Source organism: Gorilla gorilla, chromosome 2 (genome assembly GCF_029281585.2).
Source record: "Gorilla gorilla gorilla isolate KB3781 chromosome 2, NHGRI_mGorGor1-v2.1_pri, whole genome shotgun sequence".
Taxonomy (NCBI): domain Eukaryota; kingdom Metazoa; phylum Chordata; class Mammalia; order Primates; family Hominidae; genus Gorilla; species Gorilla gorilla.
The window spans coordinates 208610029-208626060 of NC_086017.1; the positions used below are offsets into that span (position 1 = coordinate 208610029).

Genomic DNA, 16032 nt, shown 5'->3' on the forward strand with positions numbered 1-16032 from the left:
ATCCTTTTATAACCACTTGATATTTTACAACATGTGACTATTTGGTAAATACTTCAAAATAGCTTATGCTGGGGTCTTGTAAGGCAATTTCTGAAGCTCTTGAGATTTTACAACAGTTTCCTTCATACTAGTGTGTTTCTATGTGGTTAACAACCTACGACATTTAGTCTAACAGCAGCACTGTATTTCAATGTGGTAACACACTCTGCTGCCTAATGGCTCTTGGATTCGGTTATAAATTACATGATGCCTCAAATTGTTTCAAGAAAATGTTAGCTTGCAAAATATATTTTTTCTTTCAAAATTCAAGACACACTTAACATATGGATTTTACAATACAGTTTATTAGCTGTTCTCCTCTTCTTCATAAATGGAATGGATAATGTTGATAATTCTTTACAAACCAGTACTAATTTCTTTAAGAAACTGTAATGAGGAGGTTGTCAAAAACACATATTTAATAAACAACTCCAAAGAGCAATGGGAAGCCAAATATTATTATTACTATGAAGGACCAGAGAAACTGATTTGTGAAATAATTTCTACCTTTCACTAACATTTCTTAAAATTGCTCACCATGAAGATTTGTGCAATTCTAGTGCAGAGCAGTGGATGAAAGCTGTCTGAGGGGAAAACACACACATAAATGGGGCTTTTGCCTGCCTTCCTATTAATAAAAGGAGAACTAGAAGGAAAGGGTAAGGACCAAAATCAAACCTGATGACAAGAACAACAGTAACAACAAGGACAACAACAAAAAACCTCAGGAACCATTTGAAAACTTTCGTAGAAAAGAGGAGAATATGCCCATACTTTTACTTATCATCTAATTTCCCTAAATGTTTCCTCCTCATGACCACCATGCCCCCATTTTCAGTTCACATGATTAAGGAACATAAGTCTATTCAATTAATATTTAATTTAAAAACCAAACAAAAAGGAGTAGGTGGCAAAAGAAACAAAATATATTTTAAATATATATATATATATGTTTGTGTGTGTGCGCAACTATGTAAAGAAAATAATTCCCATAGTTACAGTTTAAAGAAAGTTTTATATATATATTTATATATATTTTATTATAACAAAATAGGCAGCTATTGTGGGTAAAATATTCAGTAAAATCTGACTCCTAAGAATACATCTGAAGTTTTAGGCTATGAATTGGACTCCTTTCCATTGCCATGATGGTTACTACGTCACCACTGTAACGTCTGATTTATCTGTATTTATATCTAGGAAATTTTCTCAACCTTCTGTGTAAAAGGCGAACTTCCTTAGCACCTGAACATGGCCTCAATTCACGAAATGTGATGATCATTTACATATGAACAACTTTTGTAAGACACGATAGTGTTGCTCAAGTAGATTAAAAACATTGAAACATTGTTATTCCTAGCAAATGTCTGGGGAAAAAAGAACCGTCAAATACTAAAAGGCTTTAAGAATGCTGAGGAAAAATGAAATCCCTTATGAAAGTCAACTCAGACATGAATTTTTAAATTAAAAAATGTTGTCCTTATTTATCTATAATGAAACAATTGCTTTGATGATAGAAGTTGATTGAGAAAAGGACTTGAGAGTAATACACTGGCCAAACCATGCTATTAAACTGAAGCGTGCACAGTTGCTCAAAGTCTACTAAATCACTGATTAAAACCACTTTTTCATTTGTACTGAAATTTGAAAAGAATGTATATAAAGCTTTTCCAAAAATCTCTTAAAGTTACTTTCCCTTAAACATTAAGGAATTTTACCACAATTTCTGCGCCTCCCCAAATTCTTAATAGCTGGTCAGGCCATTCCATCTTCAGTTCTGAAAAATGGCCACTAACCAATAGTGACATTAAATAATACACACGATGTAACTTGAAGGAGACACTACATGTGAAAAAGAAGCTGCAGACCATGATGTGTGGGATACAATTCAACATGAAATCAGTACTCAAGAAAGACTCCAGAGGAAAGGGCAAAGAGATGCCAAAGAAAATGGAATTGTGGAAAAGAGAAACAGAGAAACATGAGTTTTCATAGCTTTTCTTTTGCTGGAACCCAGATGTAAGAACCAGATTGTTCTTCTATGATCTGTTTCACTTGGTTGTAAATGTCTTCCAGCGTATCCCCCTGTACAATAGCTGTAATGATAGAAACAAAATCAGAAATTTCCATTAATTGTCTATTTTTGCCATTACAATTATTGGTGAAATAGTAGAAGCTAGTATCTTTGAAAAAGTTACTCATCCAGGAAGAATCACCGTTTACACACTGTTCACTTAGAAAAAAAGGCTCACTTCATTAATTTTCCTATTTATATAGTATAAAATTTTTATCTTAAAAATGGATCAAAAAGTAAGACTTGGAGATCTTTTGTTCTTTTACCATCTGAGCATATATATATTAGCTTTATTATTTTAAAACAAATTATTTTCTTAACTTTCCTGATTTCTCCATAAATCTCCCTTGTATGTAGAAAAAAGGAAACTGGGTACAATCCCATAGACAGGATGATATAAGGATAATTTTTTTTTTTTGGGGGGTAGGATCTTGGGGGAAAAGAGCTGATTACAGATTGATACTACTTTTTTCAGTTAAGCTAGCATGTCAGGTACTGTAGTGTAGGTGAATTGAGATACCTAAGCTAGCTTGTTAGTGGTTAGAGACTTAACAATCAATGTTTATTTGCTGTCTGAAATAATGTGTGAAAAAAAGAGTAACAATTACTAACAACTAATTCTTTGGAAATAGCTGAAGCCCCTGAGGTCTGTGAGGGGTTAGTTAATAAAGCAAACAAACAAACAAAAACAAAGTATCGCTAGACAGCACTAAGCATGAGTAACTTTTTAAGAAGAAAGAAAATGTTTATGGTTGGGCATGGTGGCTCATGCCTGCAATCCCAGCACTTTGGGAGGCTGAAGTGGGAGGGTTGCTTGAGGCTAGGAGTTTGAGATCAGCCTGGGGAACATAGTGAGACCCTGTGTATTTAAAAAAAAAAAAAATTAGCTGGGCATGGTGGTGTGTGTCTGTAATCCTGGCTACTTGGGAGGCTGACAGAGGAGGATGATCTCTTGAGCCCAGGAGGTCACAATTGCAGAGAGCTATGATCGTACCATTGGACTGTACCATTTGCCTGGGTGACAGAGTGGAACCTTGTTTCTCATAAAAAAGTTTACATATAAATGAAATAATTCAGAATTGCAAATTAAATAAGTCGCTTGCTAAACTACAAAAAAATGCCCAGTGATCTTGGAAGAGCATCATAGGTGTAGATTTCCATGGTCTGAAAAACAGCATAAAATGTCAAAGGGGGATTTTAAATAATACTGTCTATTTGGTACCTGAGATGATGTGCATAGAAGAAAGACGTTGTATGTAGGTAGGAAGCACTTATACATAGCTAGGAACGCCTGAATAACCAAGAATTTTAAGTAACATAATATTCGCTAGTATCAGTTTTGTGAGACTTCTACCTTTTGAGCTAAATACAGACATGCCTCAATGTCCCTGAAGACTCAGTTCATTTGACAAAATACTTGGTTCGTGGGTTTGGCATCTTGATGCACCCCAACAGCACAGGACAGAATCCCAGAGCATTTCATAGTTTAGGTTGACAACAGCACGCAAGGATTTATTTTAGGAGAAAACAGTCAGGAACTGACTTGGGAAATACACATTTTGCTTACTTTGTAAATTCATTAATGGAATGGTTAGTAAACCAGGTAAACTGGGAAAGCATAAGGCTGCAGACACCTTAACCATGTGATTAAAATTAGCATCACAAGTAACGGCACAAGTAGACTTTGTAAACCTCCTTGTATGATACACAGAGGATACATCATTACTTCATTGCTATTCCTGCCCCAAATGCAGAACCTAAATCTAATTATGAGAAAACATCAGATAAATCCAAATTGAGGGAGGGACATTTTATAAAAGAATGGGTCCTTGGCTGGGTACAGTGGCTCACGCCTGTAGTCCCACCACTTTGGGAGGTCAAGGTGAAGGTGGGCGGATTGGATGAGACCAGCCTGGGCAACATGGCGAAATCCTGTCTCTACAAAAAATACAAAAATTAGCTGGGCATGTTGGCTGTAGCCTGTAGTCCCAGCTCCTTGGGAGGCTGAGGTGGGAGGATCACTTGAGCCTGGGAGGTGGAGGTCCCAGTGAACTGAGATTGCACCATTGCACTCCAGCCTGGGTGACAGAATGAGATCCTGGCTCAAAAGACAAAACAAAACGAAACACAAAACAAAACAACAAAAAATCCCCCCTAGTGTTTTTACTCTTAAAAAACGTCAGTCAAGGTCATGAATAACAAGACTTGGGAACTATTTCAGATTAAAGAACATTAAGGATGTGATAATTCAGTGCAACACGTGAGCCTCCATTGGATCCTGCACCAGAACAGAAAAACCATTTTTTTCCATTTTGCTCTAAAGAGATTAGAAGAATAGTGAAATAATAATAAGATCTATAGTTAGATGAGACATATAATTATTAAATTTCCTGATTTTGATAATAAAACTATGATTCTATAAGGGAATATCCCTGTTTTTTAGAAAATACACACTGAAATATTTAGAAATAAAGGGACATCTACCTGAAACTTACTCTCAAGTGTATCAGAAAAAAAACTATAAATGTGGTAAAATGTTAACACTTGAGGAATTTGGGTGAAGGGTACATGAGACTCCCTGTACTATTCTTGTAACTTCTATTTAAGTCTGAAATTAGTTTGAAAAAAATAAGAAAGCACAAGGTTTACAAACCATGACCCTTACTGATACTCAGTGTGAATGTCAAATTTAGGCTGATATTATTTCAAACAAACAAGTAACAACAACAAAAATGTCCAAAGACTTGAGGAGGAAGTTAAAGGACAAGGTGAGTAAGATAAGAATATTGGGGAGTTGCTACCTACTTTTTTTTTTTTTTAAACAAATAGTATTTCAAAACAGATCAAAGGGCAACTAATCATTAAAAAGGGGCCAAGACTACACAACAGGGAAAGGCTAGTGTCTTAAATAAATGGTGCTGGAAAATCTGGATATCCACATGCAAGAGAACGAAACTAAACCCTTATCTTATACAAAATTAACTTGAAATAGATTCAAGACTTAAATGTAAAACCAGAACCATAAAACTCCTAGAAGAAAACACAGGGAAAAAAGCGCCTTCACACTGGTCTTGGATGATTTTTTGGAAAGCACAGGCAGCAAAATAAAAAATCTTCTACACAGCAAAGGGACAATCAACAAAATGAAAAGGCAACCTATGGAAGAGGAGAAAATATTTCCAAACATGCAATTGGTAAGGGGTTAATATTCCAAAATATATAAGAAACTCATTAGCAAAATACCAAATAATCCATTTAAAAAATGGGCAAAGGACTGGAATCGACATTTTTCCAAAGAAGACATACAGATGGCCAGCAGGTATCAGTAAAAGTGCTCAACCTCATTAATCAGAGCAATAGAAACCAAAACCATAATGAGGCTGGGTGCGGTGGCTCACGCCTGCCATCCTAACACTTTGGGAGGCTAAGGCTGGCGGATCACTTGAGGCCAGGAGTTCGAGACCAGTCTGACCAACATGGCAAAACCCTGTCTCTACTAAAAATACAAAAATTAGCCGGGTGTGGTGGCATGTGCCTGTAATCCCAGCTATTCAGGAGGCTGAGGCATGAGAATTGCTTGAACCCAGGAGGCAGAGGTTGCAGTGAGCTGAGATCATGCCACTGTACTCCAGCCTGGGTGACAGAGCAAGACTCTGTCACAAACACACACACAAACCATAATGAAATATCACCTTAGACCTGTGTGGATGGCTGTTATCAAAAAGATAAGAGATAACAACTAGGCAATGGTATGAAGAAAAGGGAACCCTGTACACTGTTGGTGGGAATGTAAATGAGTAAAGCCATCACAGAAAATAGTGTGGACATTCCTCAAGAAATTATTATTACTATTATTATTTTTGAGACAGAGTTTCACTCTTGTTGCCCAGGCTGGAGTGCAATTGTGCGATCTTGGCTCACTGCAACCTCCGCCTCCCAGGTTCAAGCAATTCTCCTGCCTCAACCTTCCAAGTAGTTGGGATTACAGGCATGCACCACCACGCCCGGCTAATTTTGTATTTTTAGTAGAGAAAAGGGGTTTCGCCATGTTGGTCAGGCTGGTCTCGGACTCCTGACCTCAGGTGATCTGCCCACCTGGGCCTCCCAAAATGCTGGGATTACAGGCATGAACCACTGTGCCCAGCCACCTCAAAAAATTAAAAACTGAGTTATTATATGATCTAGCAATCCCACTACTTGATATATATACAAAGGAAACTGGGCCAGGCGTGGTGGCTCACACCTGTAATTCCAGCACTCTGGGAGGCTGAAGCAGGCGGATCACTTGAGGTCAGGAGTTTGAGACCAGCACGGCCAACCCTGTCTCTACTAAAAATACAAAAATTAGCTGGGTGTGGTGGCAGGTGTCTCTAGTCCCTGCTACTTGGGAGGCTAAGGCAGGAGAATCAACAGAACCCAGGAGGCGATGGTTGCAGCAAGCTGAGATCACACCTGCATTCCAGCCTGGACAACAGAGCGAGACTCTGTCTCAAAACAAAACAATAAAAACAAACAAAAAGCCAACAACAAAAAGAAAACCAAAGGAAAACAAATCGGTATGTTGAAATCTGCACTCCTATGTTCACTGCAACATAATCAACAATAGCCCAGATATGAAAATCACCTAAGAGTCTGTCAAAAGATGAATGAGCCGGGCCCGGGGGCTCACGCCTGTAGTCCCGGCACTTTGGGAGGCCAAGGTGGGCGGATCACCTGAGGTCAAGAGTTCGATCAGCCTGACCAACATGGGGAAACCCCATCTCTACTAAAAATACAAAATTAGCTGGGCATCGTGGCACATGCCTGTAATCCCAGCTACTCAGGAGGCTGAGGCAGGAGAATCGCTTGAACCCGGGAGGTTTGGTGAGCTGAGATCATGCCATTGCACTCCAGCCTGGGCAGCAAGAGCAAAACTCCCATCTCCAAAAAAAAAAAAAGATGAATGAATAAAGAGAATATTGTAGGCCAGGTGCAGTGCACCTATAATCCAAGCACTCTGGGAGGCCGAGGAAGAAGGATTGCTTGAGCCTAGGAGTTTGAGACCAGCCTAGGCAACATAGCGAGACCCTGTCTCTACAAAAATAAAAAATTAGCCAGGTGTGGTGTTGCACGCCTGTAGTCCCAGCTACTAAGGAAGCTGAAGAGAGAGAATTGCTTGAGCCCAGGAGGTTGAGGCTGCAGTGAGCCATGATCATGACACTGTACTCCAGCCTGGGCAAGAACAAAACCCTGCCTCAAAAACAAACAAAAAAACCAAAAACAGGCCGGGCACGGTGGCTCACGAGGTCAGGAGATCAAGACTGTCCTGGCTAACATGGTAAAACCCCATCTCTACTAAAAATACAAAAGATTAGCTGGGCGTGGTGGCAGCTGCCTGTAGTCCCAGCTACTCGGGAGGCTGAGGCAGGAGAATGGCATGAACACGGAAGGCGGAGGTTGCAGTGAGCCGAGATTGCGCCACTGCACTCCAGCCTGGGCGACAGAGCCAGACTCCATCTCAAAACAACAACAACAACAACAAAACCCCCCCAAAAAACCCAAAAACAAACAACAACAAATTATATATATATATATATATATGTATGTATGCATGCATATGGTATATATACAACAATGGAATATTTTATTAGGCCATAAAAATGAAGATCCTATCATCTGCAACAACCAACATGAGTGAATGTGGAGGACCTTATGCTATATGAAATAAGCCAGACACAGAAAAGCAAATACTGTATTTCATTTATACGTGGAATCTAAAAAAGTAGAACTCATAGAAACAGAGAGGTGGTTTCCAGGGACTGCAGAGTAGAAGAAATGGGGAGATGTTAGTGAAAGGGCACAAACTTTCAGTTTTAAGATGAGTAAATTCTGGGGATCTAATATACAGCAATAGTGACTATTGTTAATAAAGAGTAGATCTTAAGTGTCTTCCCTACACACACAAAATGGTAACTGTGTGGTTAAAGACATGTTAATTTGATTGTGTTAATCAACTTACAATGTATACATTTATCAAATCACATTATATGCCTTGAATATATATGAATTTTGTCAATTATACCTCAACATGGCTAGAGAAAATGGATCAAAATTTATAAAGGATAAGAGAAAAATCAGAGTTTCATAGAAGAAATGAAATCTAAATCTATTTTTCTCTGGTCAAGTATGAATTATTCCTGTTTTTGCTGTTCTAATCAATAACCTAAGAAACATTAAATCTCAAGATTCCTGGCTGGGCAGGGTGGCTCACCGCTGTAATCCTAGCATTTTGACAGGCTGAGGCAGGTGGATCACCTGAGGTCAGGAGCTCAAGACCAGCCTGTAATCCCAGCTACTCGGGAGGCTGAGGCAGGAGAATCACTTGAGCCAGGGAGGCGGAGGTTGCGGTGAGCCGAGTCATACCATTGCACTCCGCTTGGGTGACAGAGCGAAACTCCGTCTCAAAAAGAAGGTTCCCCAGCACCACTGCCTAGGCTGGATGATACTAGTTACTACTGGTAGATGTAGGCATAGTTCAAAATCCACTTGAATGGGTCAGTTCACATGGCTTCAAAGCAAAATTCTATCTTAAAGAGGGCTGTTACAACATGGTTCCAACCTGTGAAATGTTCAGTAAACTCCTGTTCCAGTTTCATGGCTCTCTCAAATGTTTTTCTGGCTTGTTCTTCTGTTAGACGCTTATTCATTTCCCTACGAAAATAAATGTAGAAATTGATAATTACCAAATTATAATACTTTTTAAAAAAAGATGACGAGAGAAGACACATAAAATAGAAAATCATGAAAAGTTGAACTCTGCTGAAAATATGAATGTCATTAAAAACTTGAGTCATTCTGGTCATTTCTGGGAATTTTTTTTTTTTTTTTTTTGAGACAGTGTCTCACACTGTCACCCAGGCTGGAGTGCAGTGGCACGATCTCAGCTCACCGCAACCTCCGCCTCCTGGGTTCAAGTGATTCTCCTGCCCCCATCTCTCAAGTAGCTGGATTACAGGCATGCGCCACCACGCCTGGCTAATTTTTATATTTTTAGTAGAGATGGGGTTTCACCAAGTTGGGCAGGCTGGTCCCAAACTCCTGACCCCAGGTAATCTGCTCGCCTTGGCCTCCCAAAGTGCTGGGATTACAGATGTGAGCCACCAAGCCCAGCCTGTTTCTGGGATTTTTAAAAATAAAAATAATAGGTTGGGCATGGTGGCTAATACCTGTAATCCCAGCATTTTGGGAGGCCAAGGCAGGTGGATCACTTGAGGTAAGGAGTTCAGGGCCAGCCTGGCCAACAAGACGAAACCCCGTCTCTACTAAAAATATAAAAATTAGCTGGGTGTGGTGGCACATGCCTGTAATCCTAGCTACCTGGGAGACTAAGGCAGGAGAATCGCTTGAATCCAGGAGGCAGAGGTTGCAGTGAGCCGAGATCGTGCCACTGCACTCCAGTCTGGGCGACAGAGCGAGACTCTGTCTCCACAACAACAAAATAAATAAATAAATAAACAAAAAAAAAGGAATGACAGAGGGTTTTAACAAATTCTGCATCAGCTCAGTGTAGCCAAAAAACCTATTCATTAATTTATGATACTTTTGACTTTGATGAAAATTTCATATTAAAATGACTTAGAGATCTACCTATCAGTTTACAGAAAATAAGGGGACAAACAACCATATAAATAACACCATGAGAAGGTAATCAGAAAATACAGTCTGGGGAAACATCTGCAGAAGAAATGACCTGGTTTCTATCACAAACAAATGGGAGGTGCGGCAGGGTGGGGCATGAAAGAGAGATGCGGAGTGAGAATCTGTAGGCTAAACAACTTAACCAACTGCCGTGAATAGACCTTACTAAAAATTTTATTCCAACAAACTGAAGAAACACAAACAACACTTATGAAATAACCAGCAACATTTGAACTTTATCAAATAATTATTATTTTAAGTATGATAATCAGTGACTTTTTGTAAGAAATTATCTTTCAAATACACAGTGATGTACACAGACAAAATGATAGGAATGTCTGAGACTTGTTTCAAAATAATCTGGAATGAAGGTGTAAGGAGGTGGGTGTGAGTGGAGAGAAACAAGGTTGGTCATAAGTGGATAATTATTGCTGCAGCTGGATGATGAGTACAGAGTTCATTCCCAACTTAAAGGAAAGCCTTCAATATTTTGCCATTAATTATAATGTTTGCTTTGATATTTTGTAGAGTTACTGTCTAGTATTCTTTCATCCCACCCTACAAAATTCTCTGCAGCATTTCTGCTAAGGGAGGACTACAGGTAATAAACTCTTTCAGTTTTAATTTATCTGGGCATGTGTTAATTTCTCCCTCATTTTTGAAGAATAGATTTGCCAGATATAGGATTCTTTGTTGACAGTTACATTTTTTTTTTTTTCCTTCAGTGTTTTGAACCCACTGTTTTCTGGCCTCCAGAGTTTCTGATAAAATATCTGCTGGCAGGGCATGGTGGCTCAAGCTGTAATCCCAGCACTTTGGGAGGCTGAGGCAGGCGGATCACCTGAGGTCAGGAGTTCGGGACCAGCCTGGCCAACATGGTGAAATCCCGTCTCCACTAAAAATACAAAAATTAGCAGGGCGCAGTGGTGAGTCCCTGTAATCCCAGCTACTAGGGAGGCTGAGGCAAGAGAATCACTTGAACCCGGGAGGCAGAGAGGTTGCAGTGAGCTGAGAATGAGCCACTGCACTCCAGCCTGGGAGACAGAGTAGACCCTGTCTCATAAAAAAAAAAAATCTGCTGATTGCTGGGCAAGGTGGGTATTTATTTACACCTGTAATCCCAGCACTTTGGAAGGCTGAGGTGGGTGGATCACTTGAGCTCAGGAGTTCGAGACCAGCCTGGGAAACATGGCAAAATCCTGTCTCTCTAAAAAATACAAAAGTTAGCCGGGCGTGGCGGTGCATGTCTGTAGCCCTAGCTGCTTGGGAGGCCGAGGTGAGAGGCTGCTTGAGCCCAGGAAGTTAAGGCAGCAGTAACCTGGGTAAGCAGTGAGCCACTGCACTCCAGCCTGGGTGACAAAGCGAGACCTTGTTTCAAAAAACAAACAAACAAAAACAGCGACTGATAATCTTATTGGGAAATACCTTGTGTGTGGTAAGTTGCTGCTTTCAAGATTCTCTCTGTATTCTGACACTTTGATTATAACGTGCCGCAGTGTGGTTATCTAAGTTTATCCTGCTTTGAGTTCATTGATTTTCTTGGATTATATTCACGTCTTTCATCAGATTTGGGATGTTTTTGGCCATTATTTCTTCAAACAATCTCTCTGCCCTTTCTCTCTCTATTCTCCTTCGACGACCCCCACAATGTGTACGTTGATTGCTTGATGGTGTCTTATAGGTCCCTTAGGCTCTGTTCACTTTTCTTCAATCATTTCTCGGTTTCTCAGACTACATAATTTCCATTGTTGTATCTTTAAATTAAACTTGTTGATTCTTTCTTCTGTCTGCTCAAATCTCCCTGAATCCCCGTAGTGAATTTTCCATTTCAGTTATTTTTAGCTCCAGAATTTCCTTTTGGTTTATTTTTAGGTTTTTTATTTCTTTGTTGATATTTCCATTTTGTTCATGTATCTTTTTCATCTTTTTTTTCCTTTATCTTTTTGGAGACAAGGTCTCCCTCTGTTGCTCAGGCTGGAGTGCAGTGGTGTGATCTCGGCTCACTGCAGCCTTGACCTCCCAGGCTCAAGAGATCCTCCCACCGCAGCTTCGCATGTAGCTGGGACCACAGGCTCGTGCAACCATGGCCAGCTAATTTTTATTTTTATTTTTGAGACGGAGTTTTGCTCTTGTTGCCTAGGCTGGGGTGCAATGGTATGGTCTCCACTCACTGCAACCTCTGCCTCCTGGGTTCAAGCGATTCTCGTGCCTCAGCCTCCCAAGTAGCTGGGATTACAGATGCCCGCCACCACGCCCAGCTAATTTTGTATTTTTAGTAGAGATGGGGTTTTGTTATGTTGCCCAGGCTGGTCTTGAACTACCAAACTCAGGTGTTCTGCCTGCCTCGGCCTCCCAAAGTGCTGGGGTTACAGGCGTGAGCCACTGCGTCTGGCCAATTTTTGCTTACCTTTTGTAGAGGCAAGGTCTCACTATGTTGCCCAGGCTCGTCTTGAACCACGGAGTTCAAGTGATCCTCTCGTCTCAGGCTTCTAAGTGCCAGGATTACAGGCATGAGCCACTGCGCTGGGCCTATCACTTTCTTGAGACTTTGTCCATGTCTTTTAGCTCATTTAGTATCTTGTTTTACAGTCTTTATTGAGTCTAACTCTTTCTCAAGTATAGTCTTTCTCAGGGATAGTTTGTTTATTTTTCCTTTGAATGGGCTATATTTTCCTGTTTCTTCGTATGTCTTGTGATTTTTTTGTGGGAAACTACACATTTAAATCTTACAATGTAAGTAACTCTGGAGAACAAATTCTCTTCCTTTCCCAGGGTTTGCTGTTTTATTTAAAATTTATTGTTTACTGTTGCAAGGTGTTTCTGTACAAGGAATCAGCCTGAGGTGTAAACTTAGGGTCTTTTCAGGTATTTTCTAAGCCTGTGATTTTCCATGGATATGAAAACCTCCCCTCATATACTTTTGAATGTCCTGGTCTGGCCCCCAAAAGGGGAGGGGGAAAAAAAAGGTGTGTGTGTGTGTCTGTGGTGTGGGGGGAAGAGGGAAGCACTAGCCCTTTGTTTTTACTTAATATTTTTTTTTCTCCTCACTAATCACCACTGAAGGCAATGGCCCTTTAAATCTTTAAAAGTCACTTCAGCCTCAAGTGGAGGGGCTTGTAACAGTGGCAGTGGGGTTTGCAACAATGGCTCACTGTATGGCTGCACCTCCATGATCAGAAGCAGTAATTAGCTATCAGAGCAAAGATCCCTGCTATTTGGAGGACAGAATCCTTATTGTCCACACTGGCTACCACAAACCCTATGCAAAGCTGCTTGAAAATGTGTACATGGCTACATGCTATGGGGCTGAGGGTAGAGGAACAGGTAGTTGCTACCATGTTAAGAGCTGAAATTAACCTTTCAAGCCTTCCCCTGGAAGTTATAAGCCTTCAATAGACTTCAGCGTTCCCAAACTGATAAAAATGGTGAACAGAGATCCGAAATAGTAACATCAGACAGATTCTGCCAGTGCAGTTGTCATCTGGGTGGGGAGACAGATTCCCAGAGCTTCCTACTCTGCCATCTTCCCTCTAGCTCCATAACTGATTAGTTTTTAAATGCTGCAGCAGTGTTGCATACCAGGAATATACCCAACTTGGTTGTTACATTTTGCCTTATTAAAAAAAATTGTTTGATTCAATTTGCTCCTATTTTGGTAAGGGTTCTTGCATCTATAGTCATAATTAAAACTGACTTTACCATTTTCCTTTCCTGTATAGTCCTTTCCAGGTTTGGGTATCAAATTAATGCTCATAAATTAGTTGAAAAGTTTGTATAAAATTGACATAGCTTCTTAGCTTTTGGTAGAATTTAGTAAGTCTGCTTGGCTTAGTATTTAATTTGTGGAAAGGCTTTTTATGACGGGTTCAAGTCTTTAATAAGTACTAGATTATTTAGGTTTTCTATTTTTCTTTTCCCTTTCTATTTTTCCTTAACATTTCCTGAAGTATATGTTTCAAACATAGATGAGCAATATTAGAAAAATCGTATCATACAGCTTGTTACATTTTCACAAACTTACATGTACCTGTATACTTAGGTCAAGACACAGAGCATGACTAGGACCCCAGAACCTGGGTGTGCTCACTCTAGTCACCAACCCATTCTTACAGGGTAACCTCTATTTGACTTCTATGAGCAATTATTAAATTTGGAGTCACAGAGTATGTGTATCTTTAGGTCTGGGTTTTTGTTTTGAACTCAAATTGTACTTGTGAGATTCTTCTATACTTCTGTATGTGGCTGGAGATTGCTCACATTATCATAGAACGTTTCACTGTGAACATGTCATAATTTATTGACATATTCTACTCCTGATAGTATTTGGGTAGTTTCTAGTTAATGACTCTGTTTTTTTTTTAGAGACACGGTCTCACTCTGTCACCAAGGCTGGAGTGCAGTGGTGCAAGCATAGCTCACTACAGCTTGGATAGAACTCCTGGGCTCAAGGGATCCTCCTGCTTCGGCCTCCTAAGTAGCTGGGATTACAGGAATGCACCACCACATCCAGCTACCTTTTAAAGTTTTTTGTAGAGACAGGATTGTGCCATGTTGCTCAGGCTGGTCTCCAACTCCTGACCTCAAGCAATCCTTCCCTCTTGGGCTCCCAAAGTGTGGGGATTACAGGTGTGAGCCGCCGCAACTGACAGTCGTTGACTATTTGAACAGTACTGTCGTCACGCTTGTACCTGTCTTTGTAAACACAGGTAAGCGTTTCTGTGGAGTGTGCGTCTAAGAATATGACTTCTGGGTCATAACTCATGTGCACGTTCAGCTTTAGGAGACACTATGATACTATCAACAGTTTACCAATGAAGATGCACCAATCTGCACCCCTAACACTGTTACGAGTTTCAGTTGTTCCACATCTTTGCCAGCATTAAATATTTTGTCTTTTTCATTTTTTTAACCTGTATTTCCATCATTAGTTGGGCACTATCTCACATGCTTATTCTTTGGAGATTCACTTTTGTGATGTGTCCAAGCCCTTTGTCCCTTTTCCTGTCGGGTTGCCTCTGTCGATCTCTTGGATGTCTGCTGCATGTGTAGTCATATCCTCTTTGTCTGGCCTGATATTCACACTGATATGCCTTCTTTCTTTTCTTGATCACTCCTAATGGTTTATTGTATTTTATTTTCAAAGAGAACACTTTTGGCTTTGTTGATCCTCTTTATCATATGTTTGTTTTTTCTATTTCATTAATTTCTGCTCTGCCATATTTTTTATTTTTAAATTTTTAAATAGTTTTTTTTTTTTTTTTCCTTGGGACAGGGTCTCGCTCTGTCACCAGGCTGGAGTGCAGTGGCAAGATCTTGGCTGGCTCACTGCAACCTCTGCTCCCTGTGCTCAAGCAATCCCATCTCAGCATCCCAAGCAGCTGAGACCACAGGCGCACACCACCATGCCTGGCTATTTCTTTGTATTTTTAGTAAAGACAGAGTCTCACCATGTTGCCCAGGCTGGTCTTGAACTCCTGAACTCAAACAATCCACCCGCCTAGGCCTCCTGAAGTGTTGGGATTATAGGGGCTGGCAACTGTGCCCCGCCTTCTTTTTCAGTTTCTCAAAATCTTAGATTTTCAACTTTCCTAATATTTGATTTTCAACATTCTTTCCTAACATTTAAAGCTGTGTGTATTCCTTCGACAAAGCTATGAAAGCCTCCAAACTCATTACTTGGCAATTCACTACTATTTAGTTCAAAACATCAATTTATTCTGTGATTTCTTCTTTGACTCACTCAGAAGTATAATGCTTAATTTCCAAATACATGAGAATTTTCTAGTTATCTTTTAATTATTGGTTTCCATTTAAGTTGCATTATGGTCGGAGAGTATTTGTTTTCTATCCTTTGAAATTTGTAATCTAGCAAACGATCAGTTTTAGTAACTGTCTCATGTACACTGGAAATCCATGTGTATCTTGCAGATGATGAGTGCAGTGTTTAACAGATGTCAAATAGGTAAAGTTTTAAATTTGTATTATTCCATACCTTCACTGATTTTTGTATTTGTTTTCTTATTTAATTGCTTCTGTCCCTCTCGATGATGTTGGAATTACTTTTCGCCCCTATGCAGCTGTCAATTTGTATTTTTTGTTTTGAGAATGCTATGAAGTGCAAACAAATGTACGACAGATCTTCCTGTTGGAGTGAATATTTTACTTTTATGAAATGTCACTCTTTTTTGTTTTTTGAGATGGATCTCGCTCTGCCGCCCAGGCTGGAGTGCAGTGGCGCGATC

The 16032-nt window shown here is 40.0% G+C and overlaps 1 protein-coding gene across 47 annotated transcripts in view; it reads right to left on the minus strand.

Moving 5' to 3' along the window:
• Positions 1-324: 324 nt before the first annotated feature.
• DLG1 (discs large MAGUK scaffold protein 1) overlaps positions 325-16032 on the minus strand; it is a 261908-nt gene continuing 246200 nt past the window's right edge. For all 47 annotated transcript variants that reach the window (XM_055382768.2, XM_055382758.2, XM_031009663.3 and 44 more), the window contains 2 exons: positions 8712-8803; positions 325-2135 (listed from right to left, as the gene is read on the minus strand). In XM_055382768.2, coding sequence (XP_055238743.1) covers positions 2029-2135; positions 8712-8803 — 199 coding nt within the window. In that variant the 3' untranslated portion in view covers positions 325-2028. The remainder of the gene's footprint in view (positions 2136-8711; positions 8804-16032) is intronic.